A 26,770-nucleotide genomic window follows, 5' to 3' on the forward strand; every position below is an offset into this window, starting at 1 on the left:
CATTCCTGTCCTCCAGAGTTCTGTTGGGTCTCCTGGCTCGGAGCCCTTGATGAGATTTAGCTGAGCAAGTCTGACAGTGTTCCCAAGACATAGGCAATTGATGATTTAAAGATAAACCTGTCCCACACTGTCCAGTAACCTGGTACACCTGGTACTGAACAGCAAGCTCACATGTTACATTATAAAGAGGACTTAGTAGCTTTCTTTAAATGGTATTTAACAGCTATGTCCTGCTTTGCATCAAGAGTCAATTAAACACCTGACTGATTGACAGCATTGTTACACTATAGATCACAGAGACCAGATATAAGGTGTGTGAGATGTGTTTACATTTCGGACGTTATTATAGACTGCAAAGGAAAATCTCGCTTAACAGCTTGCAGTAATGAAAGCACACACAATGACAAAACAGCACAGCTTCCGAAACGGGACGAGCAATCACCCTCAACTGCAAGCGCTGTGCTTGAAACGCAAAGAGAAGAAATTCCAGATTTCCTGGTGATCCAAGGTGAAAAGCAATCAGCATTGCTCCACAATCATTAAAGGTTGTTTTTTTATCAATTGGGTGATTATATTGATTAAAAAAACTGAAGCATATCGTGAAATGAAAATAAAACCAGAAAACTGCAAACCCTAACTGTGAAAAAATGATGCCATGGCCAAACTCATTATTTGATACATTGTACAATTCAATTAGTTTGTTGTACACATGTTCATGTAATGTTTTTAGCTTGTCTTTCAAAAGGACCTTATCTATTTTCAGGGCGTCCAATACATAGGGAAAAACATTCTCAATTCAGAGACACTAAACAAGTATTTGTTATAAAATAGATATGTATAGTTGAAGAAAGTCATAACTTGAGTGAATACGATTAAAATTTGATGATTACATCACTACAGGTAGAACTGGCTTTCAACAAATAATTCTGTAAGACCTTCTTGCATGTAAATACCTGTGTGCTTTCAAGACAAATTGAACAACTTTGAGACCGGCCATATTTCTTCAAAGATGTTATTAATTACATTTCCACTCAAAAGTTGAAAAACTTAAGTCACGAATGAAAAAGAGCAGCTAAATAGCAGCCTCCGATATATTTTGAAGCTGAAAACAATGGAATGCACTTTTAACATGTATGTTACCGAATTTAAAAATGACTACCAAAATGTGCTAAAATGCATTTCATATATATTTTTTTATTTTTGCTCAAAGATATTTCAGACACAGTTTGGAACTTAGAATACCTGCCTTTTTACATCAGACCATAAACAACATAACATGTACTACAACATTTTCAATTTCAGCTAAGGTTAATTTCAAGGACTACAGTATGTGCCCAGAACTGGAATACGTCTACAAACATAGCTATAATATACCTAAAGGTTTTGCAATATATAATGAAACATTTTGCTGTAAAAGACTAAATATAGCTCGCAAGTGTTTGCTTTTTAGTATTCTCTACCCTACATCACGATATATGTTCCAGTAAACTGAGCAAAATGTTTCTCTGAAAATGAGCTTGTATGTTTTTAAGGGTTTCCTAAAGTGTGCATGAAATATTTTAAACCTAAAAACTTTCAGTATGGTTTGGCAGTGATTTCTAAGTGCTGTTGCATATGGTTCTAATTACATTTCTGCAATACTTTTTGGTTATTTCATTTCCATATGGGGCTTTTCCCATGTGAGGAACAAGAATGTTGTTCTTTCAAAATGGCTCCCGTCCTACCTGAGTGTGGCGTCATGGCTGCCCTCCGCTTTCCCCACAGGAATGTGTACAAGGACTACAGACAGCTGGAGCTGGCCTGTGAGACCCAGGAGGAAGTGGACAGCTGGAAAGCCTCCTTCCTGCGGGCTGGTGTTTACCCAGAACGCATTGCGGTACGACCAGGGGTTCACTCCTCCATCGTTTGCATGCGTTTTCAAAACTGCACCACCCTGAAACCAACGGCAAATCCAGGAAGAACTTCGACCGGACGTGTTCTGCACTTTTAAGTCATCTTTTTGATTTACTTTGCAGCCATATGCTTACCGCAAGAGTTTACCTTACTTGGCATAGTGAAATGCTAATGGTATACACAAACATTGAGTGCATACTAAAACCCCCCAAAAGCTCAGGCAGCTCTCTAATGAGAATATCAGTATTGTCATTGAAGATTGTAGGATTTTTTCATCACAAAGATAACCCTAATACAGGGTGGCGCAGTGGCTAACACTACTGTCTTGTTGCACTGGAGCCCTGGGTTCAATTCCTGGGGTGCTATCTGTGTGGAGTTTGCATGGGCTTCCTGTGTTTGTGTGGATTTCCTCTTGCAGTCCAAAGACATACTAGTAGGATAATTCCCTTCTGAGACAACTAGCCCTGGTGTGAGTGTGTGTATCTGTTGTGTGCCCAGAAAAGAAACTGGGGTCCTGTCCAGGGTGTACCCTGCCTTGTGAATGTTGCTTGCTTGCTCCATCCTGACCCTGAACTGGAAAAACAAACAGTTCGAAAATGAATGGATGGCTGGATTTAAAAACAAATATGTCTACTGCCTTGCATTAAAGGTAAACCTTTCAGAGAGATGTTACAGCGCAGCTGTGTTAAGGCTAATGGAGCTGTATTGCTCAGGACTCAAATGAACTGTAAAGCAGAGACACATCAGCCAGCCCACACCTGCTCCGATCATAATGTTCCCAGATACCTCGGCCGCATGCTAATGCTAACCTGTTCAGCCCGCCTCTTAATGGAAACATCAGCCTGCTGAAGCAGAGCTGCAGTCGATCAAGGCCAGGGAGCCTGGGAGATGAGGCTGCTGTTTCCACAGTCAAGCTCCACAGCTCCTGCATAATAATAACAGCGCAATAATTATTAATTAAAGGTTTCGTGACGTGTTATTAAATCCAAAGACGTGAGTCTCCACCCGTGTCTATGTGCCACTCTGTGTTCATTTAGTGTTAATGACAGTCTCTCGTTTCCATTAAGCTGCCCTTGCTCTCAGTCAGCCACAGAAAATATCACATCCTGTAATCTAACGGCATTGAAGACCTGCGTAATTAAAAGCTCTTTCCCTGCCGCTGACCCCTGTAACATTAAACACGATGCCTTGAATTCGTATTGGACTGAGTAAGCAGCAGCAGGAGTTAAACTAGGGTGATGGCACACACTTAAGTGTTGATGGTCATTTCTGCATCGCAGACAGAACATCAAGCCCTGTGGAGTTCATGCTTATTTTTTATTAATACATTTTCTCTCTTTTTGTCTCGTTCTTGTTTTTTCTTCAATATGACAGGACAAGGACAAAGTAAGTACCTGTTCTTACTGCTAGAAACATCCGTTCCATTCTGCTGTTTCTCTTTTTCTGTTTCCTATCCATGAAATCTCAGTGGTTCTGCCTGTGGCGCCTTCTAGCGGCAGTGTGGGGTTTCACTGATACGGGCAGCGTTGGTTCGGCTTCACGTACAGAATGTTTCTTCGACCAACAGCTGTTCCCTTTTGGTTACATGGAAAAATAGGAAAGTTAACATCCTGTCTGGAGGACCAGAACAGTCCCTGTTTCAGATGTGGCCCTTCATAAATCATTAGCAATGCCACTATTCACCCAGAGAACTGTAAACCGAATGTGTAACACTGACACCATCCCTCGGCTTTCTGGGAAGCACTTTTTGCACACCAAGTAAGCAACAACAACCCAGTGTTACATGGAACCTGATCAACTGAACAAGAAATTACACATTTCAAAACAGGAGAAGGTAGTGTATAAGGCAATTTACCCGGAGCTCTGACTAGTGAACTGTTTGGGTAGAGCGCCCTCTTCTGGCAGGATCCCATATTAGATATTATGGAAGCAGCTAGTGTGTCTGATTCTGATCTTCCAGTATTTGGGATTGCTCATTTCTGATCATAGGGCTGTGTGATTTTAGTAGGGGGGTGAGGAAGCACGCCAGAGCTCTTAGTTTTTCCTTTTCCAGAGCTGAAGCAGAATGTCCTGTTTTAACGAATGTGCGTTTTCTCGCTGCCTCCAGCAAAGCGAGTCGGAAGAGAACGGCTCGGACAGCTTCATGCACTCCATGGACCCGCAGCTGGAGAGGCAGGTGGAGACCATCCGCAACCTGGTGGACTCCTACATGGCCATCGTCAACAAGACCATACGCGACCTCATGCCCAAGACCATCATGCACCTCATGATCAACAACGTGAGTGTCTCTCACCCCCTCACACCCCATCATGAAGGTTTTTCTGTCTTCCCAGGCCGAACACAAGATCATCACGCAGATGAGCTGAGGTTGCAATTACAGTACATACAGACTGACTGGGGAGAGAACCATGCCTTAAAGATTGGCAGTAGATTGGCTCTTCTATTTAAAAATATTTAGTCTCATCTATCCACCTCTAATTTGGAACCGCCAACTGTTTGAAAGCACAGCCGTCTGGCTTTAATTCCTGTGCTGCGTCGGTAGTGAATGAGACACACAGGCGCTCGTCATTTGACACAGTGCCTGACAGGAGAGCTAGCCGATCACCGATTGGCAGAGCAGCTCTGGCAGCAATGCAAGCCTGTAGTCTCTCGGCTTGTGTTAGGAGAGCTGAAACCTGGGGCCGGGCTGACCAATCCAAGCTCTAGCCTGGCGGTGACCAGCCAATTCTTTGATGCCAGCTGGGTAATCATGCTCACGGTGGGTAAGGCTCGCTCGTGCCGCAACATGGGTGCCAATGGAGTTCATTTTATTGTAAGTGAAAGGCACTCAGGAGCCCTCTTGTGTTTGTCATGTTCTGTTGCTGTTAATTTTGTTCTTCCCTTCTCCTCCCTTATTTCACTGCCTCTTTACCTCCTTCTCTTACTGTATATTTCGTTTACTTGATCGCCTCCTCTCTCTGTTTCCCTTATCGAACAACAAATCCTGTGTCATTTCCTCTCCCATCTCTCCGGCGGTGGCCCCTGTCCCTTCCACCCAACCCGCTGTCCAGACCAAGGAGTTCATCCACGCCGAATTGCTGGCCCACCTGTACTCCTGTGGTGACCAGAACACACTGATGGAGGAGTCCGCCGAGCAGGCCCAGCACCGCGATGAGATGCTGCGCATGTATTACGCCCTGAAGGAGGCGCTCAAGATCATTGGTGACATCAACACCACCACCACCAGCACACCCATGCCCCCACCCGTTGACGACTCCTGGCTGCAGGTCACTGGCCAGCTGTCGGGCAGGAGGTAATAATAATTAAGAATTGCTTACACTTGTAGAGCACTTTTCTGGACACTCCACTCAAAGCGCTTTACAGGTAATGGGGAATCCCACCGCCTCCACCAGTGTGCAGCCCCACCTGGATGATGCGACGGCAGCCATTGTGCGCCAGTACACTCCCCACACACCAGCTCTCAGTGGGGAGGAGAGCTGAACAACTACTGGAGCTCAGGACAAGACAAGTCAATGTAGAAAATGAAATAGTTTTTTTTTTTTTTTAGCATTGCATTTTCATTATTTAGCTTGGTCAAAATAGATCCTGTATTTGTACATCTGTGAGATGTATAGTGTGAGTCAGAGCCACGAATAAAGCTCTTAGGTCTTCTCTTTAACACAAAACAATGATTCAAGCAACAATAGTTTTGATGAAACTCAATTTCCATCGAAATTTTGAAATAGACTGGGAATATTTGAGCTGCTGTGGCAACATGGCTCCCCCTGCTGGAAAAGAGATGAACTAGTGATATCACTGTACATCAGAATGCTGCAGTCTTCCACAACCCTCAGATCAAACTCGTCTTGAATATTCTGTATCATCGCTTTTCAGTACAGCTACAGGAACGGCTAATTCACTGACAAAACAGCCAAACAAGGGGATGTTTTTTGCATGAATCTGACTGCAGTGTATCATATTCTAGTGCTTTAATTGGTATCATTCCCCTAAAACAGGAAATGCACTCTTGAGCAGCTTCCTCCTTCATTGAGTGTTTCCCTTCAAGCTGTGATTGACCAATGCAGAAATGCCAGCAGGCCTCCTTTCACAGATTTTATAGCTGCTTGTGACACACCTCCCCAGGAGTCAGTGCCCAGTGTGTGTGTCGGCTCTGCCCTGCAGGTCTCCGACGTCCAGCCCCACACCCCAGAGGAGAGCCCCCGCTGTGCCACCGGCTCGGCCTGGGTCCCGGGGCCCCGCCCCGGGCCCCCCCCCAGCCGGGGCGCCCCCGGTGCCCTCCCGTCCCGGCGCATCCCCGGACCCGTTCGGGGGACCCCCTCCTCAGGTCCCCTCCCGACCCAACCGCGCCCCCCCCGGCGTCCCCAGGTGAGTCACCCTCGCCTGAGTCGAGCCCCGGCTGTTGTTGGTTGTTTTGTTTTTTTTTCCAGTCTAGCACGGTGTCCCAGGTGAACATGGTGACAAAGTAGCCCGAAGCAGAAGTCGCTCCCCACCGAGGGCGATCTTCACCCTAAAAGCCTCTTTTCCAAAGCCAGCGCTCTTTCAAGCTCTCAAATCAATTGAATTAACCCAAACTGTGAAAGTATAGAATAGTGATGAAAGGCTATGATCACCTGAAAAAGATTACATTCAATTCCTCTCTAATTTCCCTCCAGGCAATTCTCTGGTTTTCCAAATTTTACACAAAGCAGCCCAAGGCATTGAAATAAATACCGTAGATAGTCAAGGAAATCCCTGATTGATACTTGAGGTGTTGAGTGCAGAAGGTTTTCTGTGCAACCGAGGCCTGGAAGATCTCCTATATGGAGTGGACGCCAGGATTAGAGAAAACCATGTTCATTTGAGAACCATCTGGAATTTAAAAACAACAAAAAAAATACTTGCTACAAATATCTCTGGTGTAAAGATTGTTGTGTCTGGGGGTTATGTTGATGTGCTGATACATTAAGCTGAGTAGGAACTGCTTGTTTTAAGCAGCGTTTTCATGATGATCTCAGTGGGAGATCCTCTGATCGTCATTTTGATGCTATATGAACACCTAAGGGTTCTAATCAGTGTGATGCTGGGTCTTTGCCCCTCCTCTCTGCTCCCTCGTGTTCGTCTCTGACGTTGAGAGCCCCTGTGTCACTGTCAGCCCCCCAGCCCTGTCCGACAGCAGCTTGTAAACGGACACCTGAGCCCCAAAACTGTGTCTCCCTCCCTCTCACCTCTCCTTTGGCCCTGTCACCCCTTACAGCCTCTGAAGCCCCAGATGCAGTCAGTCTTCTTCTTATTGACAGCCCACCACTGCCCCAGTGCAGGACAGTAAAGAGACAGACAGAAAGAAAATGTTCAAGAGACAGATAATGAGAAACCAGCGTCTGGAATCCCTGCTGAATTCCTGGAGAGGCCTTTGACTTCACCGCAATTTGATTCAACATTTTAGTCTGGGTTTTTTTTTTTACAACAGCCTATTAATTCAGATTAACGCCACCATCTACGAATAAGTCCCCAGAAAGGAGACACATAGTCCAGGTGACTCCTCTGTCACTCATGTACAGCGCGTCTGTGGAAAGACGGTGTTGATCTGCAAGTTCAGTTAACGAACGTTTCTGGATCCAAACCAGGTTCCAAGAGTTTGAGTTCTATACAAATCAGACCTGACAATCCTTTCTTTGGTCCAGATCTCTCAGATTCCCTCGTCTTTCCCCGCAACACAAAATGCTCATTTCTTTCTACATTAGATGATTTCTTTCTCTTTCTTTTTGTTGCAGTCCTTTTATTTTCAATACTAAAAGGAATGATCTCTGAAAAACATATTTACTACATTCACAGTACATTTACTTACAGTTTTAACCCTAGAAAACGCGGGAAACATTGTCAGTATTTACATCGGTCTGTGGCTCTTCCACCCTCCTCCTTAAACGCTGACGATAAGTGTAACCTGCCATCGTTCCAGCTTCAGAAATCCTCCACACTTTTCTTTAAACCTCTTTGGGTTTTTTTGTCTTAAATTTCCTCCTGCCAAAGCCACCTCCAAACATCATCTCTTACTTTAGCTCCGTGATGCGAAAATATTGAAGAAGTGCCTGAGGGGGTTGTCATTGGGTTCACCCAGCCCAAAGGCTTCTGGGATCCTGTGTGTTTGTGTTCTGTGTCAACTCCTCATCCCTCATGCCTGAGCTATGTTAACACCCCTTAGGGGAGAGGAAGACAAGTTTAACCCTATTCTTTCCTAACACCTCTCAGCTGTTTGCACGAACATCAGCACTATCGTACTTTCGTAAGCTAACCATCTGGAAATGGCGCATTTACAACAGGAGACACACACTACTGTCCAAGACTCATCCGACGAGCCTACACAACAGCACTGTTCAAAAAGATGTTAAAGGGTAGTCTCATTAGGAAACACTGTGATGTGTTGTGCTGTGCTTGAACAGGTCTGCTGCCTGATCTGGCCTATTTTCCTTTCTCTGTGTTAAGAAACATCAGCCTCTGTTTTTGTTCAATTGGTCAGTGCCGTTTGGTCTCGACAGTGTGTGTTTCTTCTGTTTGATCTTAACCTCTGATCTTGCCCCCCTCCCCAGCAAAAAAAAATCTCTCTCCTTTTCAAGTGCCCCATGTTGATTGACTATTATTTTTTCAGAATTACAATCAGTGACCCATGAGGACTAACGCTAATGGTATGTCTTGTACTTTCATACCGTGATTCTTCACCATCATCTCGATGCATGGCTCATGACTCTCGCCATAATTCTCACCACCTCCCATTGCCAAAGCTCTTAAACTACTCTTAAACTACTAAATCCAACTGCTACCACCAATGCCAATAACAACACCTCCCCCTTTACTTTCAATGTCTGACCTAAATCAGTGAATGAGTCCATCTATCTCAGTTCTGGTGATACTAACACCCAGATATACTGTAGTCTAGATCACAAAGATGAAAGAAGACGACATGTTTCTTTCCTTCCTGTCGGTAGGAGTTTGGTTACCGGGATATGTGTGGTGCTTCACTAAGATGCAGAAAACTGGGTCATTCTCTAAACTCAGCCCTCCCAGAGGGTCCTGGAATCTACGCTCACTGACCGAAATGTTTGTAATCCCACATTAAATGAAAAGACTACCACCTAGAGGCATTTCATAGTTGGAATAAAGGCAGACCTCCATCAGCTTCCTTGGCATTAAGAATTCTCTTTTCTGAGACCAGGCCTTCTTGGCAAAAATCTAGAAAATTGGAATAACGCACTATTTTGCTTCTGCATCAGATTGGAATTTGAACTAGTGCCCTAGTGCAATATGTGCAATTGCTCGTTCTTACTTCTTGCGATGGGCTGGTGTCCCGTCGTCAAGGGTGTGCCCTTGAGCCTCTGGCTTGCTGGGATAGCCTCTGGTTCCCCCTGCGAACCTGAATTGGATGAAATGGATGAAATGGGCGGATGGTCATGCGCAGTCTTCACTACTGCTGTTCTTGAGCTAAAGTCATAACAGAGGGGCGGTGACATTTTCCGCTGTCTAGGGAGTGATGCTGTATCATATACCACGATCATATTCTAGTAGGGGCCTGGGACTGCTCAACTCTGTGTGTCTTTCTGTGGCATGCAGGGAAATGTGTGTTTGCAAACAACCAAAAATACCCCCAAAAAGTCCTTCACCTAAAGATAAATTTATAGAATAGATGAATAGAATAAATAAATAGAAAAGAGGCACCTCTAATCCTTTCTAAACAGAAATAATGGCTGCAAAGCCCAGATAAAACTAGGAAAGGACAATGCAGGAACCCAGTGTCCGACAAAAGTTACCTGATTTTATCCTGCATTCCTTTGGAAGCAACCAGGACAGCTGTGCATAGTCTTCAATGTTAGTTAACGCTTGCCAGAATTAAACAGCACTTAAAATACAACCAATCCAATGCAAAGAGCATCATGGGGAAAGGTGGGTCAACCACCTGGGTCAACAGGAGCTGAGGTGTGTCTCTTGAGACGAGGTGAAGGTTGAAGTGATATTCTTTTCTAGATATGACGAGGAAGAGTAAAAAGACATTAGCTACAGTCTACTGAGGGGAAGGCGCAACAGGCTAAGAGGCGCCTCTGGAGAGCAGGCCTGCAGCTGCTCAGTAGGGTTGGCACTGATGTTCAAACAAATAATCCATTGAGTCCATAGAGACTCGGTAAACACTTTAAAAAATGTGTGGGCTGCTGCTCTCATCAGCAGTTTCTGGGTTTTGTAAGTTACTGGCTTGCAAACACTCCAGCTACGCCATCATTAACACGTTTCTTAGTTGGAATGGAGAAACAGATTTTGCCAAAAGGGAGTATTTTAATGAATTAATTGCTTACACTTATATCGCGCTTTTCTGGACACTCCACTCAAAGCACTTTACAGGTAACTCCCCTCCACCACCACCAATGTGCAGCATCCACCTGGATGATGCGACGGCAGATTATCATTTAGAAATAATCTCAAATCTCTTTTTGGTAATTTATGCTCGTCTCATATTCTGTATTGCCATTAAAGTCTCGTGATTCATTTACAGTTAACTGACATTGGAGCAGAGAGGCACTGATCTCTTGATGCTGGCGTTCATAAACACCTTACACACACGCATGCATAGACTGTATACCACCTAACAGGATTTATTTTAAAAAAAATATCTAAAATCAGCCCCAAAGGGTCTGCTGAAGGAAAGGTAAGCTTTTTTTAAAACTGGGTTTTAACTTAAGGTAAAAGTGGAGTGCACTAGGACAAACTTTCAATTAGTGTAGAAAATGCCCAATGTGTACTCACTTCTCAGGCCTTTCCATCATGGGATAAAGATTATTATTTTATGTTATTATTTGATAACACTTTTATCCAAGGGATTTAGTTAAAGATAAAGCTGTCAAAAAATACAACTTACAAAATACTACATAAAGCGGCTCTTAACATAAATGTATACAAAGATAAAGAACAGCCAGTACATTTGTCAGAGCAGTGTCTGGTGAACCAAAGATGTGAAGAAACAGTTGGTATAGAAATCCTTTCCTGTAGCCTCTTTAATCTGGAGTAGCTCCATTTGAAAATAATGACATTTCTATGATGCGCAGAGGAAGAGGAAGACGTACATTTTTAGGAGTAAGAAAGTCTGTCATTTTTTTTGTTTTCTGTAAAGATATGGTTTCTCCCACGGTTCCATCGTGTGTGTGTTGGTGTGTCAATGTGTCAATATGCGTCTGTGTTCGTGTCAGTATGTGTTTCTGCTATTGTGTTAGTGGGTGCGTTTCTGTGTCAGTATGTTTGACAGTGTGTGTTTGGGTGTAATAGTCTGTTCTGTAGTGTTTGTGTGTGTGAGGACGTGTGTGCTCCTGACTCTGAGGCACGGGTGTCTGGGTCTGTGGTCGCCACACTGTGCCTCAGACCTTGCTCAGGGATTGCGAGGGTGTGTGTGCTGGGGTGGGTGATGTCACTTCCTGTACCGCTAGTTTATCGCTGTTGGTGTTGACGGCTGTCCTCTGTATTTTTCTGTCTTTGTTCCCTGTGTCTCCTCACAGCCGGAGGGCTCCTGCTTCACCAACCCGACCTGCAGTGTCCCGGACAACAGAGTCCCCCCTCTTAGATCTCTAACCCAGGGTCCTCATGCGATCCTAGGGCTGCAGTAGACCACCGACATAGCCCTGCGCCTAACTTGATCTGCTCCAGTAGACCTCCCCCCTGTCCCTTCCCGGAGAACATGCTACACAACACCCACTCGCACGCGAAAAAAACGGCAAAGAGCTTGTCCCATTCTCGTCTCGTGTAGTGTAGATCGTATACCCAACGTGCTTCTTATACTAGTCCAGTATTTGTATTTCGTAGAAGTAGAGCAGAATGACTCGTATCCTCTTAAAGATGTGCAGTGAAGTCATTGAATTACATCCAGCCTATAGCTAAGGTAGGGGAAAACTATTATATACAAGATGCATCTGCGTTTCAGTTTTTGGTCGATGCCTCTCTCTCAGCGGGCGATGGAGGTCCGGTTCGGTCTGCGTAGTGTGTGCTCGGCTGGCCTACGCCTCCAGACTGCTCGACGAAGCGCCATCAGTGCTGCATAAACAGCTCTTTGAGTCCCGCCTGGGGCCTGGAAAGACGGGTCCCCCCCCCCCCCCCTCCTGTCTCTGTGCCACTCTGCCGTTTCCGTTTTCAAATGTAGTCCAAATCCGTGGGCACCGCCCTGTACGTCTTGGTCTTTTTTCCCCCTCTTTCGCCCGTTATCGCTCACCCCCTCTGGAGAAAAGTAAATCCTGCACCCCCAAATTCTGTCAGACGAACATGAACTTTGGGGACAGCAACCTCCTGCCTGCCTTAACGCTGCTCCACTTCTCCCGATACGCGCTCTGCTCTTCCCCTCCCTCCTCCCGCTCCACCTCCCTCGGAACTCTGGGAGAGAGCCGCTGTCCTGGTCGACCAACCAGCAGGCAGCACTGCGTTGGGCAGCCAATGGGGGGAGGGGTGGATCGGAGCACTGGTTTGCTGGCGTTTACTTCCTAATTGTGTGACTTCTTTTTTTTTTTCTTTAATCTTTTTTTGTTTTCTGCATGTCCTGAAGGTGTTCCATGAGATGCAATATTCCTCGAGGCTGTAGGAGGGATAACTGCATTTTTTTTTGTTTCCTGTCTTTTCTGTCCAGCTTGGGCCTGTCCTTAATTCACATGCCAGCAAACTGACCCCGGACCACAAAGTCATCTTGCTTTCCCCTTTTCTGATTAGCCAGAGGTTAGGACCTGACAGCACACACTGAACGTGTGACTGCCAGTTGCAAAAGGCAAAGTTTAGTAAACGATAGTTAAAGCTTATCCACAAGTCAACAGGTATTCTGATTAAAAAACAGACCAGACCTTTTCACATCAGTTAACAGCCATCAATTGCTTGCTCAAGGACTGAGAAGAGTAGAACATTTATTTCAGTCGCTGCGATTTCACAAATAAAATCTAGTGGGTTTTACTTTAAGGACCCAAGAGAAATGCTTACCGATGGACTGATCTCACCCGGTGAGATCTAGCATTTCTACTCTGTTATAAACTTTCAGTTACTATGATATTCCAAGCAATCAGAGAAGATTTAGATAAGCTGTTTCTATTAAAATTATAGAAGACAACAAGCCCATGAAGAATCTTAAGCAATCAGAAGTGTTTTCCTTGAGCCTTGTGAGCTTTTAAGATGCTTGGCTTAATCTTTGTTCCATTATTTTTAATAATAATCATTAATAATCATTTTCAATTTCTGTAAACCCCCTTATGATGCTCTGAGTTGCTCTGTTTCACAATTCATTACCATCTCTTGCCGATGCCTTATCAGAATGCCAGATCAGGTTTGGCTTTAGAAATCTTTGCTGATGGGTCACCCCTTTAATATTTTACAATTTGTTTTCTGAATTATTTGAAGAAAACTTCCGTCAGAACAGTTCATCGGCACATGCGCCAAAGCTTTTGTATAACTGTGCGAGACACAGAAAATGAAGGCAGCTCACGTTATTTCAGACTGCACCTGCTGAAGCACAATGCCAGCCAGGCATGTTCAAAGTCTAGAAAATATTAAAATCCCCTGAGTCACACCAAGCAAGGCAGCAGAGCCACTTTCAGAAGCTCGCTGTGTTAGAAAAAGCAATAAAGACGTTCAAAGCACAATCTGAAACGCTAGCCGTTGATGAGCATTTTGAAAAATGGAACGAGAGTCCGCGAGTCTTTTGAGACGGAGGAGAGATTCATGGTGCTTGATTTCTAGGGCAAAAACAGATCAGGTATAATAGATATTACCTGTCAGTTCACCTGCAAGAACGTGTGCTTTAGGCTTTGCACGGAGAAAAGCCTCCTTTAGTTCTTTAAAAACATGCCCGTCGGTGAATACTGCTTACCTGTAGATTCAATAATACTGGGGGCCGCAGAAAAGGGGGGGTTTGAAAACTAAGCATGCTTCCATGCAGAATTTCTGACCCAGGCATTCATTTGTTCTCTTTTTCAACCCCTCCAGAAGATAGAATTGTCTTTCCTAGATATTTGCCCGGGTGTACATTCATGATATTCAGTGGGAATGTCGAGGAGCACAGATATGAGGCAGGCTGACTGGGTCGGGGGTCAGGGGTCAGGGGTCAGGGGTCGGGTCTTCTTGCTGGCTACGTTGCGATCAAGGGCAGCCCTCGGTTTTTTTTCCCCCCCCTTACCTGTTGCGTTCGTCGACTTCTCGTTTCACCGTTTTACGATTTCCTTTCTCTTTCTCCCCCCCAACCCCTCCTCTCCTTTCTTTCTCCCAGCCGACCCAGCAAGGGCAGCCCTTCCCGCCCCGAGAGCCCCCTGCCCCCCTTTGACTCGTAACGGCCCTCCCTCCCCTCTCCCGCCCCTCCCTCTCCTCTCCCCCCCCTCCACCCCGGAGACCACCAGCCACAGTCACGGCGGAGCGCCCTTGGAACCTCACCTCTCCCAGCAGCTCGTCCCGTGTCCTTCATGGCGACGTCTCAGGATGGTTCCCATTAAACACACTCGCACGTACAAAAAAACAAACAAACAAACAAAAGAGACACAAACCGGGGGGAACTGGGCGAGAGGAAGAGGAGAGAAGCTTCCCAGCACCAGGAACCCCGTCGCCTCCGTTGCCCAGAACCCCATCCTCCGAGACCACGTCTTGTAGTGCCGGTGTCGGCCGCGTCAGTGTCGTGCAAAGTGCCGTGTTTCGTGCGAATCGTGGGGAAAAGAAACGTCCCAACGCAAGCCCAGTCCCCCTCCCCCTCAGCTCTCCATGCAGCGAGCTTGAAGGTGTTGGGAAGGTGTGAGGAAGGACCGCTCTTTGATAGACGGGATGGCGTGAACAGGACCAAAACGACAAGCGCGTTCTGCCCCCCCCAGCTGCGGTTAATGACATTGAAAAACCGGAGGAGGGGGGTGGAGAGTTCCGAAAACCTGAGAAAATCTTTTCGCCTCCTGCTCGTAGGGGCGTAGGGAGAACGAGATCTGTTTGACGTGAGGGAACAAGTTCACATTGGAGAGTGGGGTTTGTTTCCGATTCCCTACAGCCCGGCCTCGGGTCCTAATCGCTGCCTCCGCAACAGTGCCTTCATTCGCGATAACTCTTCTGCTAAAAAAAAAAACAGAACCAGCGTGAGGCGGGGATTCAATTTGATGTGCAATATCTGATAGGAATCCGTGACGCAACGCGTATTCCACAGCAACTACAGAAAAACCGCTCAGTAATGACAAAGGCACTGTTGCGACTCCAGCATTTGGAACTGTGGCTTGCCACTGCAGGTAGGCCCAGTAAGGTTACCCCCTTCAGAACAGACAACGGAGCAGGAGATGAAAAAAGGGGAGAATATGGAATTCCTGGTTTTACACAAGAATTAAAAGCTAACAATCATAACCAAACAATCCCTTGATAAGTACAATGAGTGAAGGAAAGAAAAATCTGCAAGATGCCTACACTAAGGCTGTTTTTTGTTTAGCTTGTGAATTCTAGGGAAACATTTATGCTCAAGGATTTGTGATGGCAGCTTTCGTAAGGTCTGTAACGGCTGATCATCATCATTAATGACGTTAAATGCAAAATCCAAAAAGAGCTCCGCTGTGCCCGAAGCTGTACACTTATGATGGAAATCGTGGAGTAGTGGTTAGAGATCTCAATCATTTCAAAGGTTCCCGTCTAGCAAAGAATACTTCAGGGTCTGGTCTTTCTAGAAATACACCACACAAAGCAATATTTGCTGCTAACGTTTAGGACACACATGTTGGTTAAGTGTGAATGACAAAGTCGGGGGGTGAAAGTCATTGCATTTGCTGAATTAATGATTTGCAGGACTTCCAAGTCTTTATGTTCACAAGGGAAAATAATCTATAGACTCATATATAGTCTATGTATGTCAGGCACGATAAATAATGGGAAATCAGAATTGTTTATCGTACTATGCCTTGAATGTCAAATTTCACATTAAGGATCGGGGGGCATGGACGAGAAGAAAAAGTCATCACGTGAATCATCACTGGCAAAGTGAGCACAAAACAGGCGACTTAATTCTTATGACTGCTTCTGCATGTTATCTTAACTCTAGAGAGCGCTGGAGTTCATCTGTCAAGGTGATCACACTCTGACATGGCTACCTGGCAATGATCTTTCAGAAAACCGAACCCAAACCAGCACTGTTATTCTCTGACTATTATTCTATCCCTTTTCTTGTCCAACACTCCCAATTCTCAGAAACATCAACACACAGAAAACAATGATCACGGACATATCTTAAACGTGTTATGTATCTTTGTTGTGCATATATGGGAATTGTGCTTCCATTGTTTAGATTTTAGTAAGATGTAAGAAATAAATGATTATGAAAAGTGATTGTGCAAAATTATATATGGGGGGGAAAAAAAAATCGGGGCTTACTTTCAGTCGGTGTATTATAAATATTCTTTCTGACGAACTGCTTACAAGGCGGAGATGCTGGGAGTTTCAACCTTTGAAACAAAGTGAATTTGTGCTTATCTGATGCAACACGTGTCCTGTACTTATTGCTGTTGGTTGAATGATGAGTATCCTATCTGTTAAACAGGGCCGTGCCTTGTAAAGAAATAAAATTATGTTGGTGTGAAGCTTCTTGAGTGCCCGTTTCCTTTCGATCCAGGGATTTTGCAGATTTAACGGTAAGGAATTCAGCTAATGTAAAAGAAGCAGCCTGTTTGCTTTTGCTCAATCATTTTGTTTTTATTCAGGAAAAGGTTCTAACAGGATAAATCACAATCAGAAATCCGAGGACAATTGCAGCTGTTCGTATTGTCTCGATATTCATTTTAAAACTGATTCATTTCATGTTTATTCCAAATAAATATTTGTAGTTAACTTCAATCTGAACTATTCCCCAAACACCTTTCATTAGATTTACAGGTAAATAATGCCAGAGCTGCAAAAAAAAAAAAAAAGGCTGCAGACCCACTCAATCTGTTTTAAATCTACTTGATGAATATACAATATGTTACACAGTTACAGTATGTACACAGTTCCTTTTACAGAGAACATCAACTTGCACTTTTTGTCTCCTGGTCGTTCAACAAATTCAGACACTCAACCCTGGAAAAAAATGTGCAGGATAGAAAAAGATCAGAAGCTGGAAAACACTTCCAAGTTTGTTTGTTTTTTTTTTTTGTTTCTCGTGAAGACGGGTGCGATGACATTGTCCTCATCTCGGCCCTCGCAACGGACAGATTTTTAATAACTGCCCCCAGAGGGAAGGGCTAGAAAAGCCCACAGTTACATTCAAAGATGGCACACCTCCTTAGAAAATAACAGGTCACCGAACCCAGAACTGTCAGGCTAAGCTTGTTGAGTTTCCTGACTTAACTATAGTATTTAGGGATGTTCAGCACTGCTACTGAAATGCACAGTATAGAAAATTATTCACAGCAGCCAGCTACCTCTTTTTTGTCCCACAAGTCCTAGTCTCCCTTGATTTATAACAAACATGTTACAGCTTCCCCACTGAGATGTTTTGAATAAAGCAGTTAAATAACAAGCCTTATCTCACTCCTTCATAAGGGATGAAGTTCTACAAGCTTTCATTACTGACATTGCGAAACAGGATTGCTACAGGGTTTAGTATTAAGGTCAGCTACTAAGATGTACGCACGTTACTTTTCGTAGTGTTTTCTTCTCGGCGTTTGGATTTACAAAAAGATTGTTCTGGAGTTACAAAGATTACTCTTTAGTGACATTCAATTCCCAGCATGTCCACTGGTTCGATAAAGTAATTCGGAAGCGTTTTCTTAAGTGTTCGTAAGTACAGTTTGCTTGGCAAAGACAACATTCATATTGTTCTCTGCAACAGTGTTAAATCTTTAAACCAAGTTTGTTCCTTACCAGGAGCTAATTTGTTTGGACGTTTTGGATTTTCCAATTTGGACCAACTTTAAAAATGTATCCCTTTTGCCGACAAAAAAAAAAATTGTTTTACACAAATTAAATGGGTGGGAACTGATTATATTACTAGCAGTGAGCAACTGTGGAAACTGCATTAAAAAAATGGACCAGAGTATTCCAGACCTGGTCCTGGAGAGCCACAATCCTGCACATTCTCTAGGTGGTGTTTCAAAGGCCAGGGAGACGAGATCTGCACACCTGTTTAAACTTGAATCGACCGATAGGCTTTCAGAGCTCAGCTGGAAGGTAAACCAGTAAATACTACAGTCATTAAGTACCAGGTTTAGACACTCCTGTTGTAGAATAGCTGTCCTTCAAATGCAATAGGAGTGAAAGCATGGCAAATTCCCTAGGAAACAAATCTGGAGGGGAAGGCAGAGACAGCAGAAACCCGGTCCGGATCGACTGAGTGATGGATTCAAACAAAAATAAGAGAGAAACTTTGATCTTCCAACTAGGTGAGCAGCTGGGTTTATTTCTACAAAATACAACTCTGGCTCCTGAAATACTGTTTCTTGAAGAGCAGTCATCTTGAGATGGCCAGCAAGCTGGGTGAAGGGATCTATGGAAACAGCCCAGGGTTTTGTTTCTTATTTAATTCAGGGGATCCTAAATTAAGTCCCATTTAAACTGCTCACAGTGTTCTAATGGTGATCAGCATAACTACTTCGGTATCCAAGCAGGTGAACCTCCTCCTTCCCATATAGTCCAGTTCATTCAAAAGGAGACAGTGTAACCTCAGGATTTAATGATTATGATTTAGCAGTACACAACCAATCAAAACACTTCTTTTTCCTTCGCTGTCTAAATTCACAAATCATGAATAAATTCCATCTACCCTTCACCGAAAGAAAACTCGCTTCAGGGTGACACGGAATGCAACGTCTCTGGGGTCTGTCGGCCACAGTTAGAAACTCATTCAAACCAGAAGGCTATGATCTCAGGCCGCCTCAATATCAAACTCCTTTCAGTTTAAATCAGTTTAGACTTTTAAATAATGCACAATTCTGGTGCCATGTCCAGGTTATCCCCATTGCTAGCTGGCTTGTGAAAGACTGTAACAGGAAACTAATGAGAGGAGGACAACTAACAGGAAAGCCATATTACACTGAATTAATAACCTTATGCTACAGATATTTTGAAGAAAGAATACCAGATAGTGTCAGACCAGACTCCTTTATCTGGATATTCCAGAGTGCAGGGAAAGCAGATTTAGATTTCAAGTCTGAACATTGTGACAAAAGCAGCGTTAGGTGACACTGGTAGTGAACTAGACTCCATAAGAATTCCACGCTGCTTTCTTTCATGCTGCTAGCTGTCACACAATATCTTAACTGCTCCTCAGCTAGAAATCCAGGATCACCTGGTTGTGTTGAAATACCAACACAAAACCCTGCAGTAAGAAAAAATTTGATGAACTACTGTGAAAAAGCTGAAAGTGCTCTTTGGTCTAAGCAGAACTATATGTACAAATGAGACATTCAGTCCTCGGACAATGCCCTTATACCCCTCCACTGAAAGCCAATGCAGTGTAGACCATTCCTACATCTTTATTAATAAACCACATCTCAGAGGACTCAAGTTATAAAGAATTAACATTTACAAAGCAAACAATCTTGCAAGTCAATCTCCTCGTCTCGCTCGTTATATTTAAATTACCTAGAGACAATCGGACAGCGTACGCAAAACACCTCTGAGACCATCAGAGGTACTGTAGGGAGACCATATCATGTCTTCATGGGGACACTTTGAGACTGGGCAGGATTTTAAAACTACCCTTAAACTGAAAGACCATTTGTAAACGGAGAGCTGACCCTTTGCTGAAATGAATAACACATGCTTAATGTCACTAAAGAGTAAACCTAAAGCCGTTCATCTGTTCCTGACAGGTGCAAAATATGACTGGTTTGAAAAGTGTCATTTCAACGAATATCCGATCAGTTTCAAGTTGACTGTGCACGGAGATTTAACACCAATTTCCATCTCGGTAAAGGTGTCAAATTGAATTTCCAAGTTAACGTCTTCCCAGGGCAGTTTTTGGTCTCGGGGAACACAAAATCACCAGTATCAGAGGATTCTCGGCCAAGCCTCACTTAAGGGCTTGGAGGGTCACTGAATTCTCTGTCTGCAGCTTGCCAACCTCTCTTTATATCAGGCTGTCCTCAACAGAACTTCCAAACCCAAGCCCTACGTAGACAAGAACATTCAAGAGTGCTCTTTGTCCACTGCGGACTCAACATAGAACAAAAAGACAATAACACAAGTCTGAGGTTTTTCTTTTTAAATCGATGACATGTGGCTTGATATGAGTGGATAAGCCTATTGTAAAGTAAAATCATGTACGATATTTCACAGCTCCTTCCCCTCTGGGAGAGGACTTAAGGAAACATTTATCACATCTTTGAGCACACAAACACAACGTTTGAGCAAGAAACTCCTTAGCATTCTCAAGTTTAAAGCTTCACACTAGGCCTTCCAGAACTGTTTTGCAAAAGAGATTCCAATGCATTCATCTTATCAAAAAGGGGCTGATGTAAAAAAAACAAAACAAACATGTTCTGTCTTCTTAAAAATTCACAGCCCCCAGAACAAGTTGCCCTTCTAGGACGTGTCCAGTTTATAATCCTGATCGACACTATATGCACTTTTCCAGCACAATTGACAGAATACCCAGTTGAGTGGGAAACAGTGGACAATCATCTCCTATAAACTTTAGCTTCATGCAGGAAAAACACCCCAGCTGCTGAGACAGTTTATCAAGACTTTCCAAGTTTCATAGTTGACTATAACCATGAAGGAATGGTGGCAAAAATTCACCCATTTCAGTCTGAAACTGTTAAAATGACAAGGACATGTGGAAGGTTATACAGAATACTCATTAAAGGACACTTCACCCAAAAAAAACTAACAGCAGCATTTAACTGAACAATCTGGTTACCGATTCCCCTTAACCCTGTCCTGTGTCCTTCAAGGACATGAAGCTCCATCATCTCAGACATTCGGTTCTCACTCATGAGAACTGGCAAGACCCTCCAGCCCCCAGGTGATCACGCTGCTTCAAGAATCCACTCCAATTCTTCTGCCTCGTTCTTAGTATTCATTCTCATTTATGAGATATGATCTCAACTCAACCTTTAGTGCTGTATCCTCCCTGAACAGAACAATGCAGTGCTGCATACATATGCACATCGCATGCACATGAACAAAAATGCCTGAGTCAGTTTCAAGTCTGTGCTTTGGCGTGTCATTTCCCTCGTATCGGATCGCAAATGGATCGTTTCCTACACCATTTTCACCATGTCTGCTACTATAAAGATCTCCTCCCCCTCTAGTATTACACGGGGTAAGTAATGTACATTTACAGCTGACATGGGTGGAATGACGCAGGCCGGCCACTTTGAATCGGAACGGGACATCTAGGTTAAAACTCCTGCCTTACGTTTCTGCTCAACAAATATCATCAACAGACTGCTTAATTGGGAGGTTTCACAAGAGTCCACTTATTCCTGCTTAGAAAGCAAAATCTTAACAAGAAGGGTAAGCTCCAGTCTTCCTGGTATATTAACTTCTTTCACTAAGTGTTATGACCTCAAGGTAGACTTTGTGGATCTCTTCTTTAATACAAAGTGCATTTCTCCTATTCTACTTGTGCAAAACAATTTGTATGCAGGGTTAGGAACACCCCCTCGCCACCCACCAACGATTTCTAAACATCGTCACTTACATTGGCCAGAAGCCTATGGCACATTGCCGGGAGGCAGATATGGTCTTTCTATAGGCCAGGGTTGACACCCTTTTCAAATCCACTCATAAAACTAAGAGATTGCGGTATGTCATGATACTGCTTTTTATTGCACCCACAACTCCCGATATCAAAGGGGCTGCAAAACCATCCATCGTTCCCGAATCCACTGCAACCAGGGCATTAAAAACACGGGGGATTCAGTAATATCAAGCTGTGAGTATCTGCGGAACACAGCAGAGCCACCAGCTCTCCCTCGCGACAGTTTTAAGGCCACAGTTGATTACCCCTCCACTTAGATCAGCAACAAAAGGGGGGAGCAGATAAGATATTTTATTCCCCTTCAACAGAAGTAAAAAATATTTCCAGTTCGCTGCTGAAAGGGGGCATGACGACAACACCAGTTCCTTTTGCGATTAGCTGGTCCAATCTTTCAAAAGAAGAGTGTTTCTTCACAATAAATAATTGGGGGAAAAACCAGGAAGGACACCGAGATTAACTGCATGCAGCCCTGTTACTGGGACCCAGATCGTCCAGGGTGCGGTGTGTGATCGACACGTCGTGGGGGGGGGGGGGCTTGTGGCGTCCTGGGGCTGACCTGACCTCAGCAGGGAAGGGCAGGCTCAGACCACCAAGATCTTGACCTCGTCGTTGTCGTCCGCGCGGTAGAAGAAGGGGATGCAGGGGTTGTCTCCGAGGAAGGGGGCGGGCCGGGCCTGGGGATTCTGGATCTCCTGCAGCAGCTGCATGATCTGCCGGGCGGTGCCGTCCTCCTGGGGCCGGGGGGGCTGCCCCGCCTGCCCGGACAGATCGCCCTCCGGCGCCGCCTCCAGGGAGCTCAGCTCCGGCGCTTCTGCAGGGGAGGGAGAGGACAGATCGGCTCGTGACACTGGATTCTCCAGCCCCACTCCAGGATGGGAGGAACCTTTTGTAAAAGCAACCGTTCCGATAGAAACGCAATCAAATCAAATAACGCGCATGGAGAAAATCCTGTGCTGGCTGTCGGGCTTATTATTATTTTTTAACTCCAGAACAAACCTAAAGGTGTCCAAATTCGGGAGATCCTCAGGAGTCAGAAAGGGTGGGATGTGGCCAGTCTGTCTTCACTGCGGAGCGGCCGGAGGCAGAGAAAATGCTTACCTGGCCCGTCGGTGGCGTTGAGCTCTATGCGTCTCTCTGCCGGCGCGCTAGGCTCCACGCTGCTGCTGGACAGCAGGTCAGGGTTGCTAACCGAGGTGACGTACTTGCTGTACCACTCATTCCGCTCTCCCACCAGGCGCAGCACAAGGTCCTGCAGCTCGGCCAGCTTCGCCTGTACAGACGCACACGTTCACAGCGCTCGAACATCTCTTCGCTTAGGACTCCCATTTTCTATCTGCCTACATTCTGTCTGAACTGTGGCTTTATTAAGAAGCGGAAGAAAGCTGTTGATCGTTGGGTGGGGTCAACTCTTTTCGCTCTTTAGCTCTGTTAAATCTACTTGCACATCTGCCACATCAGGTTCCTACACCTTCATTTACCAGTCTCTACACAAACAGTAAACGGCAAAACATCTGGTTTTGGCTAAGCTACAGAAACCCCCTTCACCATGCACAGGTACTGCCATGCTAGGCAGACAATGTACATGGGTTATGATCGGGGGCTTGCTGATTTAATGACGAGTATATAAAAAAAAGACTTTCCCCAGATACTGTCACCGATAGAAACGACAATCCTGATTACAAAACAACAGATTGAAATTCAGATATCAGATAAGCCTACAACAATCAAATAAGGACATACACAGTCCTGGTGTTTCTTGCATGTTTTAGGTACAGATTAGAGGTTGCACTCATCCCTTTTTGTATCGTTTGGATCTTTGATCTCAATCTCCTCTCTGGTTTCCTTCCCACTGTGTTTAAGCCAGGTAGGCAAAAGTCATTGATGCGGATGTTTATTCCATAAACAGTATATTAGAATCTCTTGCAGTGGCTTTCTGTGGTTGTTGAACCCAAGAGGAAATGTAATAGTGGGGAAAGTGAAGATGGTACTGGGCTGTGGTGCGAGGGGGAGATCTTAGAAGGAAATGCCAGGAAATCTACAGCATCTGTACCTTCATTTCCTCCTTGTCTTTGGCCAACATGCTGATATAGTGCTCCTTCTCCATGTGCCTCTGCTTCATGATGGCTCTCTGACTCTGGTACAAGGCAATGTACTCCCCTGTAAAACAGACCACCGCCCACTGGAGGGCCTTCATTCCACACATCACAAGATTGCCCAACCCATCCCGCAATGCAGATTCCTGGAGTCACACAGATGGCTCCGTTGTTTCGCTCAACACCAAGAGTTTTTCCATTTGATATATGAACTTCAGCCAACAGGAGAACATTTTTAAAACATGGTTGGGTTTTGCAGTTACCAACCAAGAAATCAATGGGGCACCTGTTGTCACCTACACATGCATGGGCAATAGCCCGGCACAATATCCACAGTCACCAATTGCTAATCCCCGTTTCAAAGACATGTTTTCACATCAATCTGATTTTTAAAAAACTAAGCGTCCTCGGAGCTGTGCAAGCTGCACAGCCTTCAACACTAGTATTAGGGAGGGCGTGTTTTGCAGAAGCACACTGACGTACAGTATGTGATGTGCAGAACTGACGTGTTACTGAGGTACAGTAGTGCTGGCCAGTGGAGGACCCTTGGCATGATGGGAACCTGCAAGGCAGTATGGGAATGTGCTTCAGCCCCTAAGGCGGCAAGCCCTCACCTATGGTGTCCGTTTCTCCAGACAGCTGTATACAGCGGTGCTCCAGCTCCTCCACTCTTTCCTTGAGGTCTGCCTTCTCCTGCATCAGCGCTGTGAACCGTGACTAGAGACACAACACAGGAAGAGAAGAGGAGATCACTCACTAACTGGTAATGAAGAATGAGATGGTGTCATGGAAAACCACACCACCCCCTCTTTGGCTGCGAGCAGTGCATAATTGATCCTCTCCTGACACTTCCGAACAATGGTGCGGGAGATATACTAGAAACACTACAATGCAAAGCTGCCTTCTTTCACCTGTAAATGGATTTCCACTTGTATCTTCGCCAGCAGCCATCTCACCCTGCAGCCCTCAACTGGCTACCCGCTGGAGCTCAGCAGGGTCGAGCCTGGTCAGTACCTGGGTGGGAGACTCCTGGGAAGCTAAGGTTGCTGCTGGGAAGTGGTGTTAGTGGGACGGGCGGGGGATGCCCACCCTGCGGTCTGTGTGGGTCCCAATGCCCCAGTATAGTGGCGGGGACACTATATTAGTGGGCGCCATCTTTCGGATGAGACGTTAAACTGAGGTCCTGACTCTCAGTGGTCATTAAAGATCCCTGGGCGTTTCTCAATAAGAGTAGGGAGTTATCCCAGTGTCCGGGCCAAATTCCCCCCCCCCTCGGCCTTTACCAAACTGTCCCCATGTACGATTGGCTTGCACTTGCCCTGCGATGGTGTACCCTGCCTTGCGCTGGGCGCTTGCCAGGTAGGCTCCGGCGTCCCACGACACCGTATGGTATAAAGTGGTTAGGCGAATGACATGACATGACTCCACGCTTACCTGAAGCTTTTCCATCGCTGCTCTCAGAGCCTCATGTACTTCAACTGGCACGCCGTCCCCAGCAGGGCCTAAAAAGAGCAAAACCACATCAAGGTCACCAGATTCACAGTTTGTCTTCCAAGGTCTTCTTGCGCGGTGCGTTTCCCAAATGTTTCCATCCTGGCACATGGGGTTCATGTGAACCACGTGACCTTCGTGAAAACATGTAGCTTCAACGGCTACTACATGTTTATTGCTTGGAAATCACACACAATTTGTTTTATTTAATGTGGTGGAGACACCACAAATGCCAAGTGCACAGAAACCAATAAATGCGATCGACACTGATCAAAAATGGCACGTTCTGGTGTAATGTCTTCCACTCCAGGCTCTGCTCCCTTCTTTAAGACAGGTGGGAAATGCCCTACCTGCAGCAGCGGTGCTGTGGTGCTGGTGCTCACTCCTCAGTGCTGCCACCTGCTGGAGAGCGGCCTGGTGCAGCCGCTGCTCCTCCTCGTACAGCCTGCTCGCCTCGTCCCGCTCTCTCTCCACCTGCGACAGCGCCGACTGCAGAAAGGCAGCCTGCCAACAGCAATCGGCAGGGACAGAGGATCAGGGAGATTCTATCGCCGGGCAGGACTCTCAGAGCCGCAGCGCGGTGCACACAAAACAAAACTACAACACCGACGGCTTGGAACCAATTCTTTACATAAAACAACACAACTGACAACCTGACATAAAATAAAAGACCGAGACAAGTGAAGAGGCCTTGTTTTTCCTCAGTGAAAGTTGGGAAGACTGGCCTGATTTCGTCTTGCAAGAGCACTCTCACCATTTCTTCCCTGCTGTCAAAATCCTCGGGGATCGCGATCGAGGCTTTCTGAAAGCTTTCAGCCGGCGATTTGCTCTCCACACCATCACCTAGACAGGAAGCCTGATATTAATACACACCACATGCCCTGGAGAACCCGCAGTGAGGTGCTGCATGTCAAGTGCTGGATTGTGCCGAGCCAATTATTTTGGCTACAAAATCGTAATGAAAGTAGACTTTTTTTTTTTTCAACGACACATTGCTGGCCTTTGACGATTGTGACCCAGTCTCTCGAGAAGATTAAAGTTCGCCTGGTGAACTGGTGATGCCGAGGACATTATACACAATCAAAAGGCACGCAGTGTCGTATTATGAATTGCAAAAAGGTCTGACTCATTGAAATCAGTTCCCCTCTTTGAGGGCGACTATGGGAGACGCTTACACTGCATCTATTATTAAGATTGACCTAGAATACCCAAGCAAGTACAGACCCTGGTTATTACACTGTGAAATAAGAGAGGCAAGCAACACAGGATGCCACAGCAATAATACACTAGATATAAAGTGTGACACCGCTCCCCCTTGCAAAACAGCCCCCCACGTTCACCTCAGTCATACAGAACTGACAGTTTCTCTCGGGCAAACCCTACCTTGATCTCTTGGCTGCGTGCCGAGTCCCGTCAGCTCTTTGACCTCTGTCTTCAAGCTCTCGTTGTCTTTGGCGAGCTGCGTCAGCTTCTCCTGAAAGACATTTCGTCCAGAGCTCAGCCCGTTTTCGGCCTCATACTTCAACATGAAGACGAGAATACAAAATTCTGGATGGCATTTTTGTTCCTACATTTCCGGCATCCTGCAACTTTCTAGAAAAGCGTAAAAAGTATCCTTCTCCCTGCT

At 45.3% G+C, this 26,770-nt stretch overlaps 2 protein-coding genes across 15 annotated transcripts in view; one reads left to right on the plus strand and one right to left on the minus strand.

The window, feature by feature from the left end:
- The window catches only part of dnm1a (dynamin 1a), a 111,383-nt gene extending 94,929 nt beyond the window's left edge, over positions 1 to 16,454 (plus strand). For 4 of the 9 annotated variants that reach the window (XM_088614678.1, XM_088614677.1, XM_088614675.1 and 1 more), the window contains 5 exons: positions 1,765 to 1,888; positions 4,001 to 4,171; positions 4,944 to 5,185; positions 6,055 to 6,258; positions 11,400 to 16,454. In XM_088614678.1, coding sequence (XP_088470804.1) covers positions 1,765 to 1,888; positions 4,001 to 4,171; positions 4,944 to 5,185; positions 6,055 to 6,258; positions 11,400 to 11,472 — 814 coding nt within the window. In that variant the 3' untranslated portion in view covers positions 11,473 to 16,454. Of the gene's footprint in view, positions 1 to 1,764; positions 1,889 to 4,000; positions 4,172 to 4,943; positions 5,186 to 6,054; positions 6,259 to 8,515; positions 8,553 to 11,399 lie in introns of all 9 variants that reach the window. The other 5 variants (XM_088614682.1, XM_088614679.1, XM_088614681.1 and 2 more) reach the window with 3 other exon arrangements.
- An 86-nt stretch (positions 16,455 to 16,540) lies between these two features.
- Positions 16,541 to 26,770, minus strand: part of golga2 (golgin A2) — a 41,084-nt gene continuing 30,854 nt past the window's right edge. For 5 of the 6 annotated variants that reach the window (XM_088614672.1, XM_088614671.1, XM_088614667.1 and 2 more), the window contains 8 exons: positions 26,527 to 26,617; positions 25,898 to 25,986; positions 25,494 to 25,647; positions 25,087 to 25,154; positions 24,267 to 24,369; positions 23,610 to 23,716; positions 22,658 to 22,829; positions 16,541 to 22,370 (listed from right to left, as the gene is read on the minus strand). In XM_088614672.1, the coding sequence (XP_088470798.1) occupies positions 22,141 to 22,370; positions 22,658 to 22,829; positions 23,610 to 23,716; positions 24,267 to 24,369; positions 25,087 to 25,154; positions 25,494 to 25,647; positions 25,898 to 25,986; positions 26,527 to 26,617 (1,014 nt within the window). In that variant the 3' untranslated portion in view covers positions 16,541 to 22,140. The remainder of the gene's footprint in view (positions 22,371 to 22,657; positions 22,830 to 23,609; positions 23,717 to 24,266; positions 24,370 to 25,086; positions 25,155 to 25,493; positions 25,648 to 25,897; positions 25,987 to 26,526; positions 26,618 to 26,770) is intronic. The other variant, XM_088614668.1, reaches the window with a different exon arrangement.

This window comes from Lepisosteus platostomus, chromosome 21, assembly GCF_059453375.1.
Source record: "Lepisosteus platostomus isolate fLepPlt1 chromosome 21, fLepPlt1.hap1, whole genome shotgun sequence".
Classification (NCBI taxonomy): domain Eukaryota; kingdom Metazoa; phylum Chordata; class Actinopteri; order Semionotiformes; family Lepisosteidae; genus Lepisosteus; species Lepisosteus platostomus.